This window comes from Zootoca vivipara, chromosome 5 (genome assembly GCF_963506605.1).
Source record: "Zootoca vivipara chromosome 5, rZooViv1.1, whole genome shotgun sequence".
Lineage (NCBI taxonomy): Eukaryota > Metazoa > Chordata > Lepidosauria > Squamata > Lacertidae > Zootoca > Zootoca vivipara.
This window is the reverse complement of record NC_083280.1, coordinates 81,504,999-81,520,863: the sequence shown is the minus strand read 5'-3', so window position 1 is coordinate 81,520,863 and position 15,865 is coordinate 81,504,999. Positions and strand designations below refer to the sequence as shown.

Sequence of the window (15,865 nt, the reverse complement as noted above, 5' to 3'; positions counted from 1 at the left end):
CTTCGGCCCTCCAGATGTTTTGGACTACAATTCCCATCATCCCTGACCACTGGTCCTCTTAGCTAGGAATCGTGGGAGTTGTAGGCCAAAACATCTGGAGGGCCGCAGTTTGGGGATGCCTGGCTTACACATAGAAAATTAGCACATTTGGGTGAAAGTAACCTAGAACGCTTTAACCAACAAGCTCTGGAAGAGGAGGACATTTGGGAACAGGTTTTCCTAGTGAGAGAGGGAGAACCTGTCCCAAACAGACACTATGATGCTTGGGCAAATGAGTTAGAAGGGGCATGGAGATGCGCTCCTCTGGCGGGAGAAGGGGAGCACCATCCATGCAATGGACAAGTTGTGGGAATGGAAGGTGCAAAAAATGAGAGGCGCAGGAGATGTGTTAAAGAATTTGTACAACAGAATGGGAAGGCGGGAGAGCAGCAGGGGTTGGAGTGGACAAGAGTTGGTGTGGGATGAAAGATCTATTGGTTTTTAATTGATGGACGGATTAAACAGGTCTGAAATTGGATTGTATTAAGGGACCTGTCGGGACACCCAGGGAAATGTTTTTCGGGGAAGGGTGGGGCTCCGGGATCGGAGTGAAGTAGCAGTGGAAGAAGATTGGAAGAAATTTAAATTTTATTTAAAGAATAAACTTATAATAGATTAGAATTAGTGGAAGTGAGGGAGATAAAATAGAGTTTGTAGATAATACAATGGTGCGAAATAAGTATTGATAGAAGTTAAGGACAATTAAATTAAGAAGTAAGATCTAGATAGAATATAAAAGGATAAGATATAAAAGATTAAAGAATTAAGGTATAGTTAAAGTAATAATTAGAATTTATGTAAGATTTAGAGTTTACTACGGAGGACATGTAAAGAATCACAGAAGGAGGTGGAATGAGGAAGTCAATAGATTGGAAATAAGGGTTATAGTTAGAATTTTTGTTTTTGCATTTTTGTATTCTTTTTGTATTCTTGTTTTTTTCTTTTTTTTGTTTTGTAATTTTCTTTGTGTGTTCGGTATTTTTGTATGTTTTGTTGTTTGAGAAAATCTTTAATAAATACATTATTTTTTTAAAAAAGAAAGTAACCTAGAACGCTTCTCTCTAACACACAAGTTTTCTATTGACACAGTTGTTATTTTAAACTGAGGGAGCATTCAATCACGCAGCCTCCCAAATGGCAATCTGAAATTATACTCTCAGGGATTAGTTTTTCTTTAGATTTAACGAATGAAGATTTGCACCCTCATTTATGTATTGCTATACCACAGGGAAATTGTCCTTTGGGTACATGCCGCTTTTCCTTCAAAGGAAATTTATAAACAAGGAATTCTGGAGGCTGGGTAAGTTGTCATAAAAGGCAATGCCTCCTTGATGTGGAAAATCCTGACAACAAAAGAAAGAAAAAGGGAGAAGAGAGAGGGATTTTGGAATTTGATGGTTAACCACATGGGGTGTTCTTGCCCTTTTAGAAAGAAAATTGTGTATATGCATTTATTTTCTAAAGATGTAAATAAACAGAACTGAGATTGAAGACAGGCAAATTGAGAAGATTGGGTGGTGTATTTTTGCAGCAAATTGTTAGTTTTCTTCCTAGCCAAATATCTTTACAATGCCAGCAGGTAGAAATAAATGAGATGTCAATGTCCACTACAAGGAAAGTCACTGCCATCCCCCCCCACTGGTCTAAATGGGAGCTGGATACACCGCATGTTGAGGTAACATTTGGGGAATGCAAAGGCATAGCTCCTCATTGGCTGGCTGGCTTTAGCTCTCATATCACTTACACCAGATGGGAGATGTCAAACAGGCGGCTGCATTCTCTCACCAACACCATCTCTCATTCGCCCCCACCTCTCTTCTCAAACACTTCAGACTTTTATTCACAGTGGTTGCTAAACTTAGCTCATCCTAAATATCAAATGCAATAGGGATGGACATGGAAAAAAATATAAGGGTGTGTAATGAGAAGATCCTATATATGAATGAGTGGTGGCGGGGGGGGGGGGGAGCCTGACGACACAAAGAGCTAAGAAAAAATAAGTTATAAGCATTCAAAACCTGCCCAGATGTTCTTCGCTAATTTCTCTAGAAGTTGCAGTGCTGTCCCAGCTCTGTGGCAGGTTAAACCCAGTCTCCTCAAATGAAAGGGATACACAGCAACAGACAAAGAAGTGTGGCTCAGATAGTGTGACCTACATTACAGAACAGTCCTCAATTAGAAGGGCTATTAGAGGACAGTCTCTTCGGAAGAGTCCTCTGTTTGAAGGGCTGCCCAGTCCAAGTCTGGTTTAAATATAAATGAAGCATAAAAAGAGGGGGGTGGACCTTGAAGTAGCTGATCAGCTGTTATGAGAGGCATACTCTTGGTCACAGCCTTTCGTCCTATGAGATGTGTTGTATTTTGCACACATAATTATCATAGGCAATTTTATGCAAATCACTACTCTTTTTTCTTTAACCTTCCTTTTTGATGATGTAGTTCCTCTTTCATGGCAATGCACAAGTGACCACCATAGTCTCACTGCACACTGATCTGCCTAGAGTTGTTAGGACTACACAGAAATCACACTTAAATTCAAATAAATTATAATGGAGCAGATTCTGGAACTCAACAGAATTGGACAGGTCTTCTTGGATGGACACAAAACAAATAGGCCAGATATTAGATTTACCTCAAGTTTTTGCTTAGAAGCTGACCAGACATTTCCTATCTTTGATTTTGAGATCCCAACTCATTATTTCCTTAGGATGGAAATTTCTCCTGAAAATAATACTGTGCACATAACCACTTTTCTTCAGTGCTGAATATACTTGTGGGAAACAGGGAGGTGCTTTTGCTTGGCCCTAATTTTGCTATATTTTTTACTCCAAATCACCATCCAGGTTTAGAGCTTTTGCAGCTTATAGTACCCACAACTCTATCCCTGGTAATCTTAACAACAACAAAAAGGAAATCACTCTGAGGACTGGAACACAAAGAGCAACCTCACACAGGCCATTACCTCTCTCCCTTGGGGAATTATGTGGCTGGAAAAGCCTCCATTTGCTATCACTGTTTACCTCCTCCACCTCCCTTAGAAACAGTCTTGCAGTTTCAGTTTCAGCTGTTCTAGGAATCTCTCCTGGTCTCCTCTCCCTCCTCCTTTCTAAATCGCCAAGAAATCTGATGCACCAAATGGGTGGGAGTGCATATTGAGTTTTTGAGGGTGGGGGTCTGACATCTGGTTCCCATTAGCACTCTCATGCATGCTGAATCAGGAATGGGAGCTCAGAGTGGAGCAGATGAGAGTTTTAAAGTTTATTTCAGCACCAGAAAGAAAATCTTTGCCTCCCTGGTAGCCCGCCCATGAAATGTTTAGACCCAATGAGCCAGTTTCACTCAAACATCTACTCCCAGACTCAGACTGAAATTAGCCCTGCTTCACATTTTTAAAGGTGCATCGCCAGGTATTATGAGGAGAAGGGCATGCCCTCTGAAGATCTTTGTTGAACTCACAAAAAGATTTGGTGCACAGGCAGGAGGAGCTATGTTGTTCATTAGAGGTGTCAACTGCTGGTCAATATGGCAACTGACACACCATATTGCAGGAGGAACAACTGGGGGTTTTTTTAAGTCACAAAGGGTGACTAAAAATGAACAGATGACTTCTGCTTGTACAATGGAACTTCCCCAACTCTGCACCCCATGTGCCCTTGCACCCCCACATCTACTCTGAAAGTTCCCCTGACCCTGTGGATAATATGGAGGATTTGCAGGGGCTTCCCCTACCACTGCACCCCTTGAGCCCTTCACAGCTACCTCATCTGCAACAGGGGTTTATGGGTACCCATAGAGCAGATTTGGGGAGGGGTGCAGAGGAGAAAGAAGGAAGGAAAGTTTTGTTGTGCAAGCAAGAAATAATTTCACTTATACAATAACTTGGTTGGATGCAGGCCAAGTAGGTATAACTACACCACATTATGCCAGTTTTATATCACATTTAATATCGTGGAGTTCCCCAATCAATTCTGGATATTAGAATTTGGTGGGAGTACTAAAACTTCTTGCAGATCCCCAGGGAGACAAAATGTAAACTAGTAAACCTTTTGATGTGACATGTGCCCAGGATGACTGCAGTTTCACTATTCGAAAAATGAATACTACCACAACAGAATCCATGGCTTGAGAGCAGACAAGTGAATGTCTCCAAAGCTACTTAGAAAGAACTGTTCAATTCATTGCGGTAGTGTAAACTTTTGTTAGTGTTATACCACTTTAACTGCCATGACATCCCCAAAAGTGGCTTCAGATTTGTAGCTCGGAAAAGTGCTGACATTTCTCTTTTAGAGGCCCCCTTGCAGAATGATGTATTCTAGGATTTTCTGAAAAGACAGCCTGACTATTAAACCAGGTATACGGTAGATATGCCTGAATTCAGCCTTCCCCAACTTGGTGCCCTCTAGAATGTTTTGGGCCATCCAATGGCCACAGGTGATGGGAGCTAATAGTTCAAAACATCTTGAGGGCACCAGGTTCAATAAGGCTTCCCCAAATCATTTCCATGATTGGAATTAAATTATCTTACTGGTAAACCCAGAGAAGTGACTTTTTTTCCTCCTTCCTTCCAATATAACATTTACATGGCTGCAAATTAACTGAAAGCAATGGAATTCTCTTGTGACTATTATATTAAGGATAGAGGTGTCAATGCTAGAATGGCTCCCTTAAACAATTTGGCCCAGACTGAGGGTGGAGGGGAGGCAACAAGCCCTTAAAACTGAGCCCTTAAAACCATCTGCCCATGTTTGGCTTGTAGGATTTGAATGACAAGCCTTGCATATGTTCTCTCTTTACGGGGAAAAAAAAGTCTTAAGGTGTATGGAGAAGGGTTAGAAAGCCATGAGACAGAGGGAGAGCCTGAAAGCAGACTTTGGCAGAAGCTGGAGACAAATGCTTTGGCAAGGATATTTGCTCTTTTGCTGGAGGTTTTCCCTCTCTGTCAACAACCCTGCTGCTACCTTCAGTATGGATCCATCTTTGCTCAGGGCAATGAGAAGAGCTAATCTTATTGGAGCGAAAAACAACAACACAAGAGTCCCTATAGAGCTGAATTTTTAAAACTTAGCATTTCCAGAGAGCATTTAAGGTTCTTTCATCCATGTTGCAAATGGAGGCCTGGGGCTGGAAGACAGTTACTGCATATTTACAATCACCCAAGGCTTCAGGAATCATGCTTTATGAAGATGTGGGCACGTGCTACCGCCCCAATCTTTTCCCTTGCCCACTCCGACCCCCTGTCATGCACTGGCTCCACCACAATCTCCTAGCTTCCATTAAACCAGAATTTCCCATTTCATCCAAAACAGGGAACCCTAGTGGTTGACAAATCTGAAAGGTAAGCCAGGTTTGTAAACCATGGTCCAAATTGTTTCTTACTGCATCTGTGTCCTGGCTCACATACATATTAATGTTCAGGTCATTATTTCCCCTCTCTGTTAATTTTTCGAAGGGAAGGGAAAAAGAAGAAGACCCATTCATTCCCTTCCTGCCACCTGGTAAAATGGAGAAAGTTGTGTGGTGGTGTAGGGGAGGCCTAGGGCTTCCTCAAACCTTGCAGTTGATATTTCAGACCAGGAACTAATTCCCAAGAACCAAATGTGTTATTGATGCATTTTCTGCTCTGTGGTTTGTTTGTTTTTTGCTTGGAGTGTACATTACTTAGTTGTTCTAAATGAAGGGTCCCATCCAATAACTGTGGCTGAACAATCATGGAAATGCATTTAGCAAAGAGGGCGGAAATATATCTGATGTATTCTTCAAAACGGATAAAGCACACAGAGGCAGATTTAAATTTTTTCAAAGATCTCTCAGCTGGGGTAAGAGAGAGAAACTCTTTTTGGCGGGGGAGTAGGATAAGTAAAATACCAGCATGTTTTCTTTTCTGGCATTATCAGTCCAGAGATTGCTAAAGCTAGCAAATAATCAGAGAGAAGATTATTGTTAGATATCACATTAGCTTACGTTCTCAAGGAAGGTAACAATCCACCTCTTTCTTAGTGGGTGGCACAGCCAAACATTGTGATTAGACTTTTATTGTCCTTACCTGTGGGCAGTCCTTGATGTAGTGTCCCTTGTTGAAGCAAAGATGGCACAGGTAGTTGGGTGGTGGTCTCTTGCTGGGCTTTCTGGCTTCTGAGGAGAGGGATATGTCGGAGAAATGTTCGGTGAGGGAGCTCAAGCCATCTACTATGTTATTAAGGGAGCCATAGGGAGAGGCACTCTTGTAGAGGCTGCTGCTCAGTGCCTGCCAAAGGGGAATAAAGAGAGATGGAATAGGGTTATTTTCAGTGGGAATAGAAGCAAGATCCACATCTGAAACTGCACTGCCTTTTCTGGTGACCATATGACCGGACTGAACAACAATGCTAATAAAAAAAATAAAATTGAGAAGGGGTGGAAAGCAGTATCAGTCTATGCTTCCCTTCACAAAAACCGTTTCTCTGACTTGCTGCAAAAGTTAATGACAGGAAACCAAGGTTCATAATTAGAGGTCTAGCTGGGATTTAAGCAGCCAGACAACACACAGGGTTGTAGCCCTGACCAAGAGAAAGTTAACGGAGTATATTTTACAGATCCCTTTCTCCCTGATCTCAGCACCACATGGATTATTTGAATAAGCACACTTTCCCCACCTTTTGTTGGACTATGAATAAAGTTGTCTGCAGTCAGTAAATGGTGCCTAACACCCCACAGCCTCTCAATGGTAAACAAAATTACTAATGGGTCTATTTTTAAAAACAGATCGGCATCACACAATAGCCCAAGACCCCATGGTGTATATATTCCACATGCAATGTTTGTTTCCTAAGATAGTAACTGTGGGGAAGCAAAGAATCATTGATCACAAATTCCAATACCAACTAGATCCTGTTGTCGGACTGCTCTATGTTCCACTGAAAGATTGCTTTATATCAGGCATCCCCAAACTGCGGCCCTCCAGATGTTTTGGCCTGCAACTCCCATGATCCCTAGCTAAGAGGACCAGTGGTCAGGGATGATGGGAATTGTAGTCCAAAACATCTGGAGGGCCGAAGTTTGGGGATGACTGCTTTATATAGAAGGTTTACCACCCTAGACACTGTGCTCCCATCAGCACTATACTTTAAACCGTCATGGCTTCCATAAAAAAATGTTGGGAAGTGTAGTTTGTTATGAGTGCTGAGAGTTGTAGGAGACTGCTGCCCCCCTATTCACCTCACAGAGTTGAAAATTCCCAGAGTTCCCTGGGAAGAGGGATTGATGGTTAAACCACACTGGAAATTGTAGCTCTTTGAGGGGGAATAGGGGGTCAACTAATAACACTCAGCACTCTTAAGAAACTATAGTTCCCAGGACTCTTTTCGGGAAGGAATTATTGTTTGAAGTTGCATACTGTACTACTGCTTTAGATATATAGTGCAGGTGGGATTTGTGCCTTTGGAATGCAAGACATACAACTTTTCTTGGCATGTTCATATGTCAATAGGAATTGCCATACCTGTGGCCTTTTTGCCTGCCTTAGAGCTTTAGAGCTGTTAAAGGCATAGAGCTGGCATCAAATAAAAAGTAGCAGCCCTCTCATGTGCTGCTTTTAATGTCCTGCTTTTGCTTCCCCATAGCATTTGCCACACGTTTATCCTCTGAAGTATTGCAGCACATGCCTCCCACACTTTTTATTTACAAAAATATCCTTTTTAAGGTTAGCTCCACCTCCTTCTATGTAGGGATGGGCATATTGCTAAAATGGCCAGTGTCAGTAGCAGTGCTAACCATCTGTGACATTGCCATCAATCTGGGAAAACCAATTGTTATGTCATCATCTCCTAAATTTGGAGAGGCTGAAACAGTTGTTTCCTTAACAAATGAAAACATCTTATGGCCTTTGTTTGTGAGACCTAATCAAACTGAGCAAATCACCCCCTCAGTTCAAGAAACAAAAACTAACCCTATTTCGTTCAACATACACTCAAAGACACTAAGGGTTTGTTTTTGGACGCTATAGCTTCCCACAATCATTGTGTGGTATAACTTTGAAGGAAAATTTCAAAGAGTCCACACACACAAATGTAAGAGAAAATATTTGGCATCCAAGGCTATCCAAGAGGGAAAATTTAAAAGAACAATTTAAAAAAAAATCAAAAGTAATTGTTCATTTGTGACTGGTTAAAGAGGCCTTAAACACAGTGTTCTGGATTTTATAGTCAAATGGTAACAAGGAGAACTCAGGCCTACATCTGCCTTAGATTTTTGTGTGGGAAACCTACAGCTGTTTTAACTGTTCCCTGGAAAATGGCCCCTTGGTGTCTCTCACCTCTTGGGATGGCCACTCTTTCTAGAGCGAAGGTCATATCCAGCAAACACAAGGGGCTTGCTATTCCAAAGCCTCAAACCAGCAGGAAGCACATAATCACCAGGATGGAATCAATATTCTTAATAGTGGGAGAGAGTCTGTATTCCTTCAGATGCCCTTAGATGTTAATAAATGGGTGGACCACCCTTATTTAAAATTCTGTGGGATAAAATGCTATGGAGAACATTCCCCAGAGGATAAGGTGGAATTCCTCTGGCAGAGAATTTTTTGGAAAAAATCATTCTCAGATGACTAAGAAAGAGTTCCTTCAACTTTTCACAGGCACCATCCATAATGTATGTTACACAAAACTGGAGCAACGAGTGGGAAGGATACTCCCTTCTCTTCCTTTTCCTGACTTCATTTTCTCTCTCTTACAATTCATGATGCATCCAAGCTCTGCCCCTGACTCAGGAGGTTCTGATAGGCCCTGTCTCCTGCGCCCACCAAAGAGGATAGTAGTTTTTTTTTATAAAAAAAAAACACTGAAATTTAATTCAAAATCCATAGCTTTCAAATGTGGCGGCCTCCATTGCTAGGCAGACAACAGCAGGGTCTAGGCAAGAGGCTGACCCAAGAGGCTTTGTCCCAAAACAGTTCATGTTAGAGCTGCAGTCCATTCTCAAATATCACAAACTAACCATCTCCTTCCGTTTTGTCTAACTTTATTTTTGGAGAGTGTTTAGAAACAGGTTTCCTTTTTTATTTGCAAAGTTTGCTACATTATTTTTTTAAACAAATGTATACAATATAAAAACTGACAGAATTCGTGAATGTCTACTACAAGGTTGTAACAAAGCTCTCTCTCTCTCTCTCTCTCTCTCTCTCTCTCTCTCTCTCTCTCTCTCTCTCTCTCTCTCTCACACACACACACACACACACACACACACACACACACACATTCATATAGACAACAAGGTCTCTCAGGGTGAAACTTATTGTACAGGCCAGAAACAGTAACACTGTTAAAAGCAGAAGTAGCTGAAACGAAACAAGTTTTTACAAAGAACCTTTAAGTTGTACAAATCCTAGAGAACTGGTTGAGGCTTTGTGCATTGCTGAGACAATAGGGACAAGTAATGTAGAGTCACTGGCAGAGGAGGAAGAGGAATGCGGTGGGGGCACACCGCCCCCGGCAGCACGATCCTGGTGGGGTGCTATCACGGCTGCCCCCCACCCATGCTGGGCACCACGCCCCCAGGATGCACGCCACACCCCTGTGGGCAGCACGTCACACCCCTGGGAACGCACGCCAGCCCCGTCCCTGCCTGCTCTCCACCCCCCGGTGCTGGAGCATGAAGCTCCGCCACTGTGTAAAGGTACTTGTGGAACATGAGGGGTGCCCCCACGCTGGTATCTGAATTGGTAATGGCTCGGAATTGGTCTGGCTCTAGGTAGTTTTACATCGCATATGAAATATTAAAATAAAATGTTTTCTTGCTGACACACATTCTTTATTCCTTCACCTGGTGTCATCCAGCTGGCCCATGTTGTTGGAGGACTTAGGTGACTGCCACTTCCGTTCCACACCCGCAACTGAGACATGAACCACAACTTGTGAAAGGTGAGGTGTCCATGCCGCACAACTTGCTCCAGGCTCACTAGATGCCACTCCCCACTGCCACAATTCAAGTCCACAACTGGAGTCCACATTATTTTCCTCTGATGACTTAGTTCTCACTAAACTCTTTCCAACTACTGCAGTCTTGGAACAGTCTCCAGTTGGCTTGAGAGGAAATCACAACCCTCCATATATTCCTGCAGCCTGAAATAATAAGAGGAAAAACTTTTTCCACTTTGGAGAATCATAGAGTTGGAAGGGTCCTCAGAGTCACCTACTCCAAAGCCCTGCAATACAGGAATCCTGCCCACAGCTGTCCCTGGGTGGTCTTGAACCACCAACCTTCTGGTTAACAGCAAGATGCACTGACCCTCTGCACCACTGGCAGATGTAGAATCATAGAATCATAGAGTTGGAAGAGACCACAATGGCCATCCAGTCCAACCCCCTGCCAAACAGGAAACACCATCAAAGCATTCTTGACATATGCCTGTCAAGCCTCTGCTTAAAGACCTCCAAAGAAGGAGACTCCACCACACTCCTTGGTAGCAAATTCTACTGCCGAACAGCTCTTACTGTCAGGAAGTTCTTCCTAATGTTTAGGTGGAATCTTCTTTCTTGTAGTTTGAATCCATTGCTCCGTGTCCGCTTCTCTGGAGCAGCAGAAAACAACCTTTCTCCCTCCTCTATATGACATCCTTTTATATATTTGAACATGGCTATCATATCACCCCTTAACCTTCTCTTCTCCAGGCTAAACATACCCAGCTCCCTAAGCCGTTCCTCATAAGACATCGTTTCCAGGCCTTTGACCATTTTTGTTGCCCTCTTCTGGACACGTTCCAGCTTGTCAGTATCCTTCTTGAAATGTGGTGCCCAGAACTGGACACAGTACTCCAGGTGAGGTCTGACCAGAGCAGAATACAGTGGTACTATTATTTCCCTTGATCTAGATGCTATACTCCTATTAATGCAGCCCAGAATTGCATTGGCTTTTTTAGCTGCTGCATCACACTGCTGACTCATGTAGGTAGCCGTGTTGGTCTGGATCGAAGTAAAATAAAAAAATTCCTTCAGTAGCACCTTAAAGACCAACTAAGTTTTTATTTTGGTATGAGCTTTCGTGTGCATACACACTTCAGATGAAGAAGTGTGCATGCACACGAAAGCTCATACCAAAATAAAAACTTAGTTGGTCTTTAAGGTGCTACTGAAGGAATTTTTTTATTTTACTGCTGACTCATGTCAAGTTTGTGGTCTACCAAGACTCCTAGATCCTTTTCACATGTACTGCTCTCGAGCCAGGTGTCACCCATCCTGTATTTGTGCCTTTCTTTTTCTTTTCGCCCAAGTGTAGTACTTTACATTTCTCCTTGTTAAAATTCATCTTGTTTGCTTTGGCCCAGTTGTCTAATCTGTTAAGGTCATTTTGAAGTGTGATCCTGTCCTCCGGGGTATTAGCCACCCCTCCCAATTTGGTGTCACCTGCAAACTTGCTCAGGATGCCCTCAAGCCCACCATCCAAGTCATTGATAAAGATGTTGAATAAGACTGGGCCCAAGACAGAACCCTGTGGCACCCCACTAGTCACTACTCTCCAGGATGAGAAGGAGCCATTGATGAGCACCCTTTGGGTTCGGTCAGTCAGCCAGTTACAAATCCACTGAATGGTAGCATCGTCTAGCCCACATTTTACCAGCTTCTTTACAAGAATATCATGGGGCACTTTGTCAAAGGCCTTGCTGAAATTAAGATAGGCTACATCCACAGCATTCCCTTCATCTACCAGGCTTGTAATTTTGTCAAAAAATGAGATCAGATTAGTCTGACATGACTTATTTTTCAGAAACCCATGCTGACTTTTAGTGATCACAGCGTTTCTTTCTAGGTGCTCACAGACCGTTTGCTTAATGATCTGCTCTAGAATCTTTCCTGGTATTGATGTCAGGCTGACTGGGCGGTAATTGTTTGGGTCTTCTCTTTCCCCCCTTTTGAAAATAGGGACAACATTTGCCCTCCTCCAGTCTGCTGGAACTTCGCCTGTTCTCCAGGAATTTTCAAAGAATTTTCAAAGATGTTCTCACTTGAACCTGCTGACTGTAAAGGAGCACCAAGCTACTCACGGTGCACCTTTGCATCTAACTCGTGAGCATTAAAGAAAGAAATGCAAATAGTACCAATTCTCTGTGTGTGGTGATAATGATCTAGATCACAGCAGACAGGAAGGGAAAATTGAGCCCTTTTCTCCTCACACTTTCTCAGAAGCTGGTATTTGCCAGCTGCTGTGGAAGCATCTGAAGCAAGCTCGCCTGCTCTTCTGTTACTGTTCCCCTTCAGTCCTACTCTCTCCCTATCACAGTCTGCATCCTTGGCAATTTCCCCATCGCCCTCCAGATGAACCTAACTCCTAGCCCTTCCTGCTGCTCGCCTGGCTTCGCCTACTTCCTTCCCCCTTCCCGACAAACTGCTCTCCTGGATTTTGGATTCTGACCTGTGCACTGGAAAATATAACCATGGACTCAGCTTCTTCCTCTGGCCCAGGTTAGGCCTTCCTGATCAAAAGATAAAACAAACAAAACATAATTTTAAAAAAACAAACAAACTCCAACCAGTCTGACTACACTTTCGACCAGCCTATAAGCAGATCTGGATAGGCATTCAGATTCTATTTTTACTTATAAGTTCTAGTGGAACTGAAGGGACACACTCACAAGGATAGAACATCAGGATCGCACCCTTGCTGACTGAAGTAACCTGAGTCATCTGGTTGTTTCATATGATTCAGGAGGATTCCATTGGGATGAACATTCCTGAAGGCCCATTACCGAGGGGAAATAATCCTGGCAACAAGTTGCTAAGAGGAAGTGCTACGAATGTCAAACTAACTTTCCAGCCTTCCAAAAAAACCTTTCCCCACATCTGGAAACTGCTTTCATCTACACACTCTTAGTCTTGCATGTTTCTGTATGCACACACACAAAACAGAAACATTTGCATTACCGTGCTATATTTCAGCAGAGCAAGCTCAGCATCAAACAGCTGGTGACTGGAAGAAGCACTTTTTTTTAATTCATGTGTGTGAGTTGCCACATCTCTTTGTTTACCAAAAAGAAAGCCCGGGTGGGGGGTTGATTCAGATCTGGATTGTGGCCATGGCATGCAGAGGCTGTTAACCCTTTCTCCACCAACATTTCCCCACTGTTTTCTCATTCAAAAGCAAATCTATCAAATTTGCACTTTTCAGAACGATGTAAGAACTGAAACACAGCCATCTTTTGAAAATTCAACACTTAGTTAAATTTTGCAGTGGAGTTCTCCAAGCAAATGATGTTTGTTAAAAATCATCTATTTTAGGGGGAAGCGTGCTTTGATATTAATACAACAGTGAAAATAGCATACAAAATGCATTATGTTGGGGGAAATTGCTTGCAAAAATGAGCGCACTCATCAAAACTGCACACAAAACTTGGAAGTATGAGAAACTGAGAGAACCAAAATTGGCAGTTCCTTCCACCCTTACCTGAGAGCAAGCTCCATTGGACTCAGTGGGGCTTACTTTTGAGTAGAATGGCATAGGCTTAAGTTGTAGGTGCCCACAGCCATGCTAAGCCATAAGAGTAGATTCCACATATAGCAGCACCCTATAAATGCCTGGGCACATGGCGGCATATCTGGAACAAAGCAGCACAAACACAGACAGAGCCGAGCTAGCAGCAGAGAGGAGAGTTCTAATGTTGGGATGTCTCCATGGTCTTTGTCCCCCCCCCCCACTACAAAATAAGAACCATTCCTTAAGATCCCTTGTTTACTGTTGCCATGTTTGTTTCTTGATAGTTGTTTTTTTAAGGAAGATAGTAAACATGTTCTTGCTGATGTGACGAATTGCCTCAAAGTACTTTCTCTTGGGGGACCCAGGTGGCGCTGTGGGTTAAACCACAGAGTCTAGGGCTTGCTTATCAGAAGGTCGGCGGTTCGAATCCCTGCAACGGGGTGAGCTCCCGTTGCTCGGTCCCAGCTCCTGCCCACCTAGCAGTTCGAAAGCACATCAAACTGCAAGTAGATAAATAGGGACCGCTCCGACGGGAAGGTAAACGGCGTTTCCGTGCGCTGCTCGGGTTCGCCAGACGCAGCTTTGACATGCTGGCCACATGACCCGGAAGCTGTCTGCGGACAAACGCCGGCTCCCATAGAGCGAGGTGAGCGCCTCAACCCCAGAGTCGGACACGACTGGACCTGATGGTCAGGGGCCCCTTTACCTTTACCTTACTTTATCTTGGCACACAAAAGCATGTATTACTTTTATTCCAAAGGCATATCCAGTGGGACATGTTTGTAAGCCAGAAAAATGGCATTTATTTTTGGGAGGGGCAGTTCTAAAGGGTGGAGGGATAGGGATAAATAGAACTTGATACCCTGCATCTACATGTTTATAAAAATGGTCAGATAGCTTCGTCTTTCGGTGCCAATTTTCAGCACAGTGAACATTTTTTTATGGCCAAAGTTATAAGCCCCTCTGAAACTAAGGGGTTTCGGTGGAAATTATGACATCACCTGGACTACAAAACCAGAATAATGAAAATAGGGCATGTTAACTTCTGCGGCCAAAAAAATGCTCCTTTGGGAAGGGAGGAGGTGAGGATTCCAGTTTCAACCAACGCTGCAAATATAGTAGTATAAAATCTACAAGGAATTGGGTAAGAGGTCATCTAATTGCCCAGAGCTGCATCAGCACATTAGCATTTAAGACAGGATGAAGCAACTGCTACACTGGGGTTATATCCCCATCCGCTATATTTCATTAGGGTAGCAAGCTGATGTGGAAAATGTATCACGGTAGCATAGCTGCCAAGTTTTCCCTTTTCTCACGAGGAAGCCTATTCAGCATAAGGGAAATCCCTTTAAAAAAGGGATAACTTGGCAGCTATGCACGGTAGGTTGCTGCAACTGTTGCAAAAAAATGGCAGAGGCATTATTACACAGAATCATAGAATCACAGAGTTAAAAGGTACCTCAAAGGTCATCTAGTCCAACCCTCTACAATGCAGGAATCTGAACTAAAGTACCCATGACAGATGGCCACCCAACTTCTGCTTTAAAACCCCCAAGGAAGGAATTTGTTGAGCTAGGGTGACAGTGTGCTTTATTCAACTTCAATTGTGCAAACCTAAAGTTCTGGTATGAGACTGAATCCCTTGTGCAAAATACTGAGACTCAGATTCTGGGCTTTTAGGTGGCTTGAATTGAATTTTAGGCTGTCAAAGGTGACACAGTGACAAACTTTGAGAGTCCCTTGTGCGAGGTGCACATAGCTTAAAATAAAATAAAAATCCCAGGGAAGTTGAGAGTTCAGTTAATGAGACGCAGTCTTAGAGGAACTTTCTAATTCTCATCCAAAGCTCTGCAGGGAGCCTTTTCATCCTCTGAATGCTAAACAACCGGCTACTTATACTAAAGAGAAGTCCTACACACATGAGCACTATATTAGGGACAAGGGTGGCCATTCACTCTGCAAATAACATTTCACGCATGCGCACACACAGCCTTCCCATTTCTTGTCAGTGAATAGCCTCCAGCCGAAATGTCCCTGCAGTTTCAGTCTGCTAACCTCCCTGACCTTCCCCACCCACCCCGCAAAGGGGAGGTGCACAAGTTAAAATTTGGTTGGCTGACCAGCCAACCCAACACTTGCTTTTGTTTTTGAGTTTAAAAATAGGCACATAATTTTATGGGTGTTAGCCGGGATCGCCAATGATGGAAGGGTGGATGAAAGGTATATACAGTATAGGGAAGCGGGAAATGAGCAAGGACTTTGTAACTCCAGCCCATCAATAGTTGTTGTCGGATTCTGCTTCAAGTCTCTGCTTCCTGCAGGAAACGTCATGTCAATCTGACCTATGGCTTGAAGCAGGGGGAAGCAGGGGCCAGCTTTCGTTCTG

General features: G+C 43.2%; 1 protein-coding gene across 1 annotated transcript in view; it reads right to left on the bottom strand.

The window, feature by feature from the left end:
• The window catches only part of ZCCHC24 (zinc finger CCHC-type containing 24), a 127,299-nt gene that overhangs the window by 90,859 nt on the left and 20,575 nt on the right, over nucleotides 1-15,865 (bottom strand). The window contains exon 2 of the mRNA XM_035138331.2: nucleotides 6,083-6,283. Coding sequence (XP_034994222.1) covers nucleotides 6,083-6,283 — 201 coding nt within the window. The remainder of the gene's footprint in view (nucleotides 1-6,082; nucleotides 6,284-15,865) is intronic.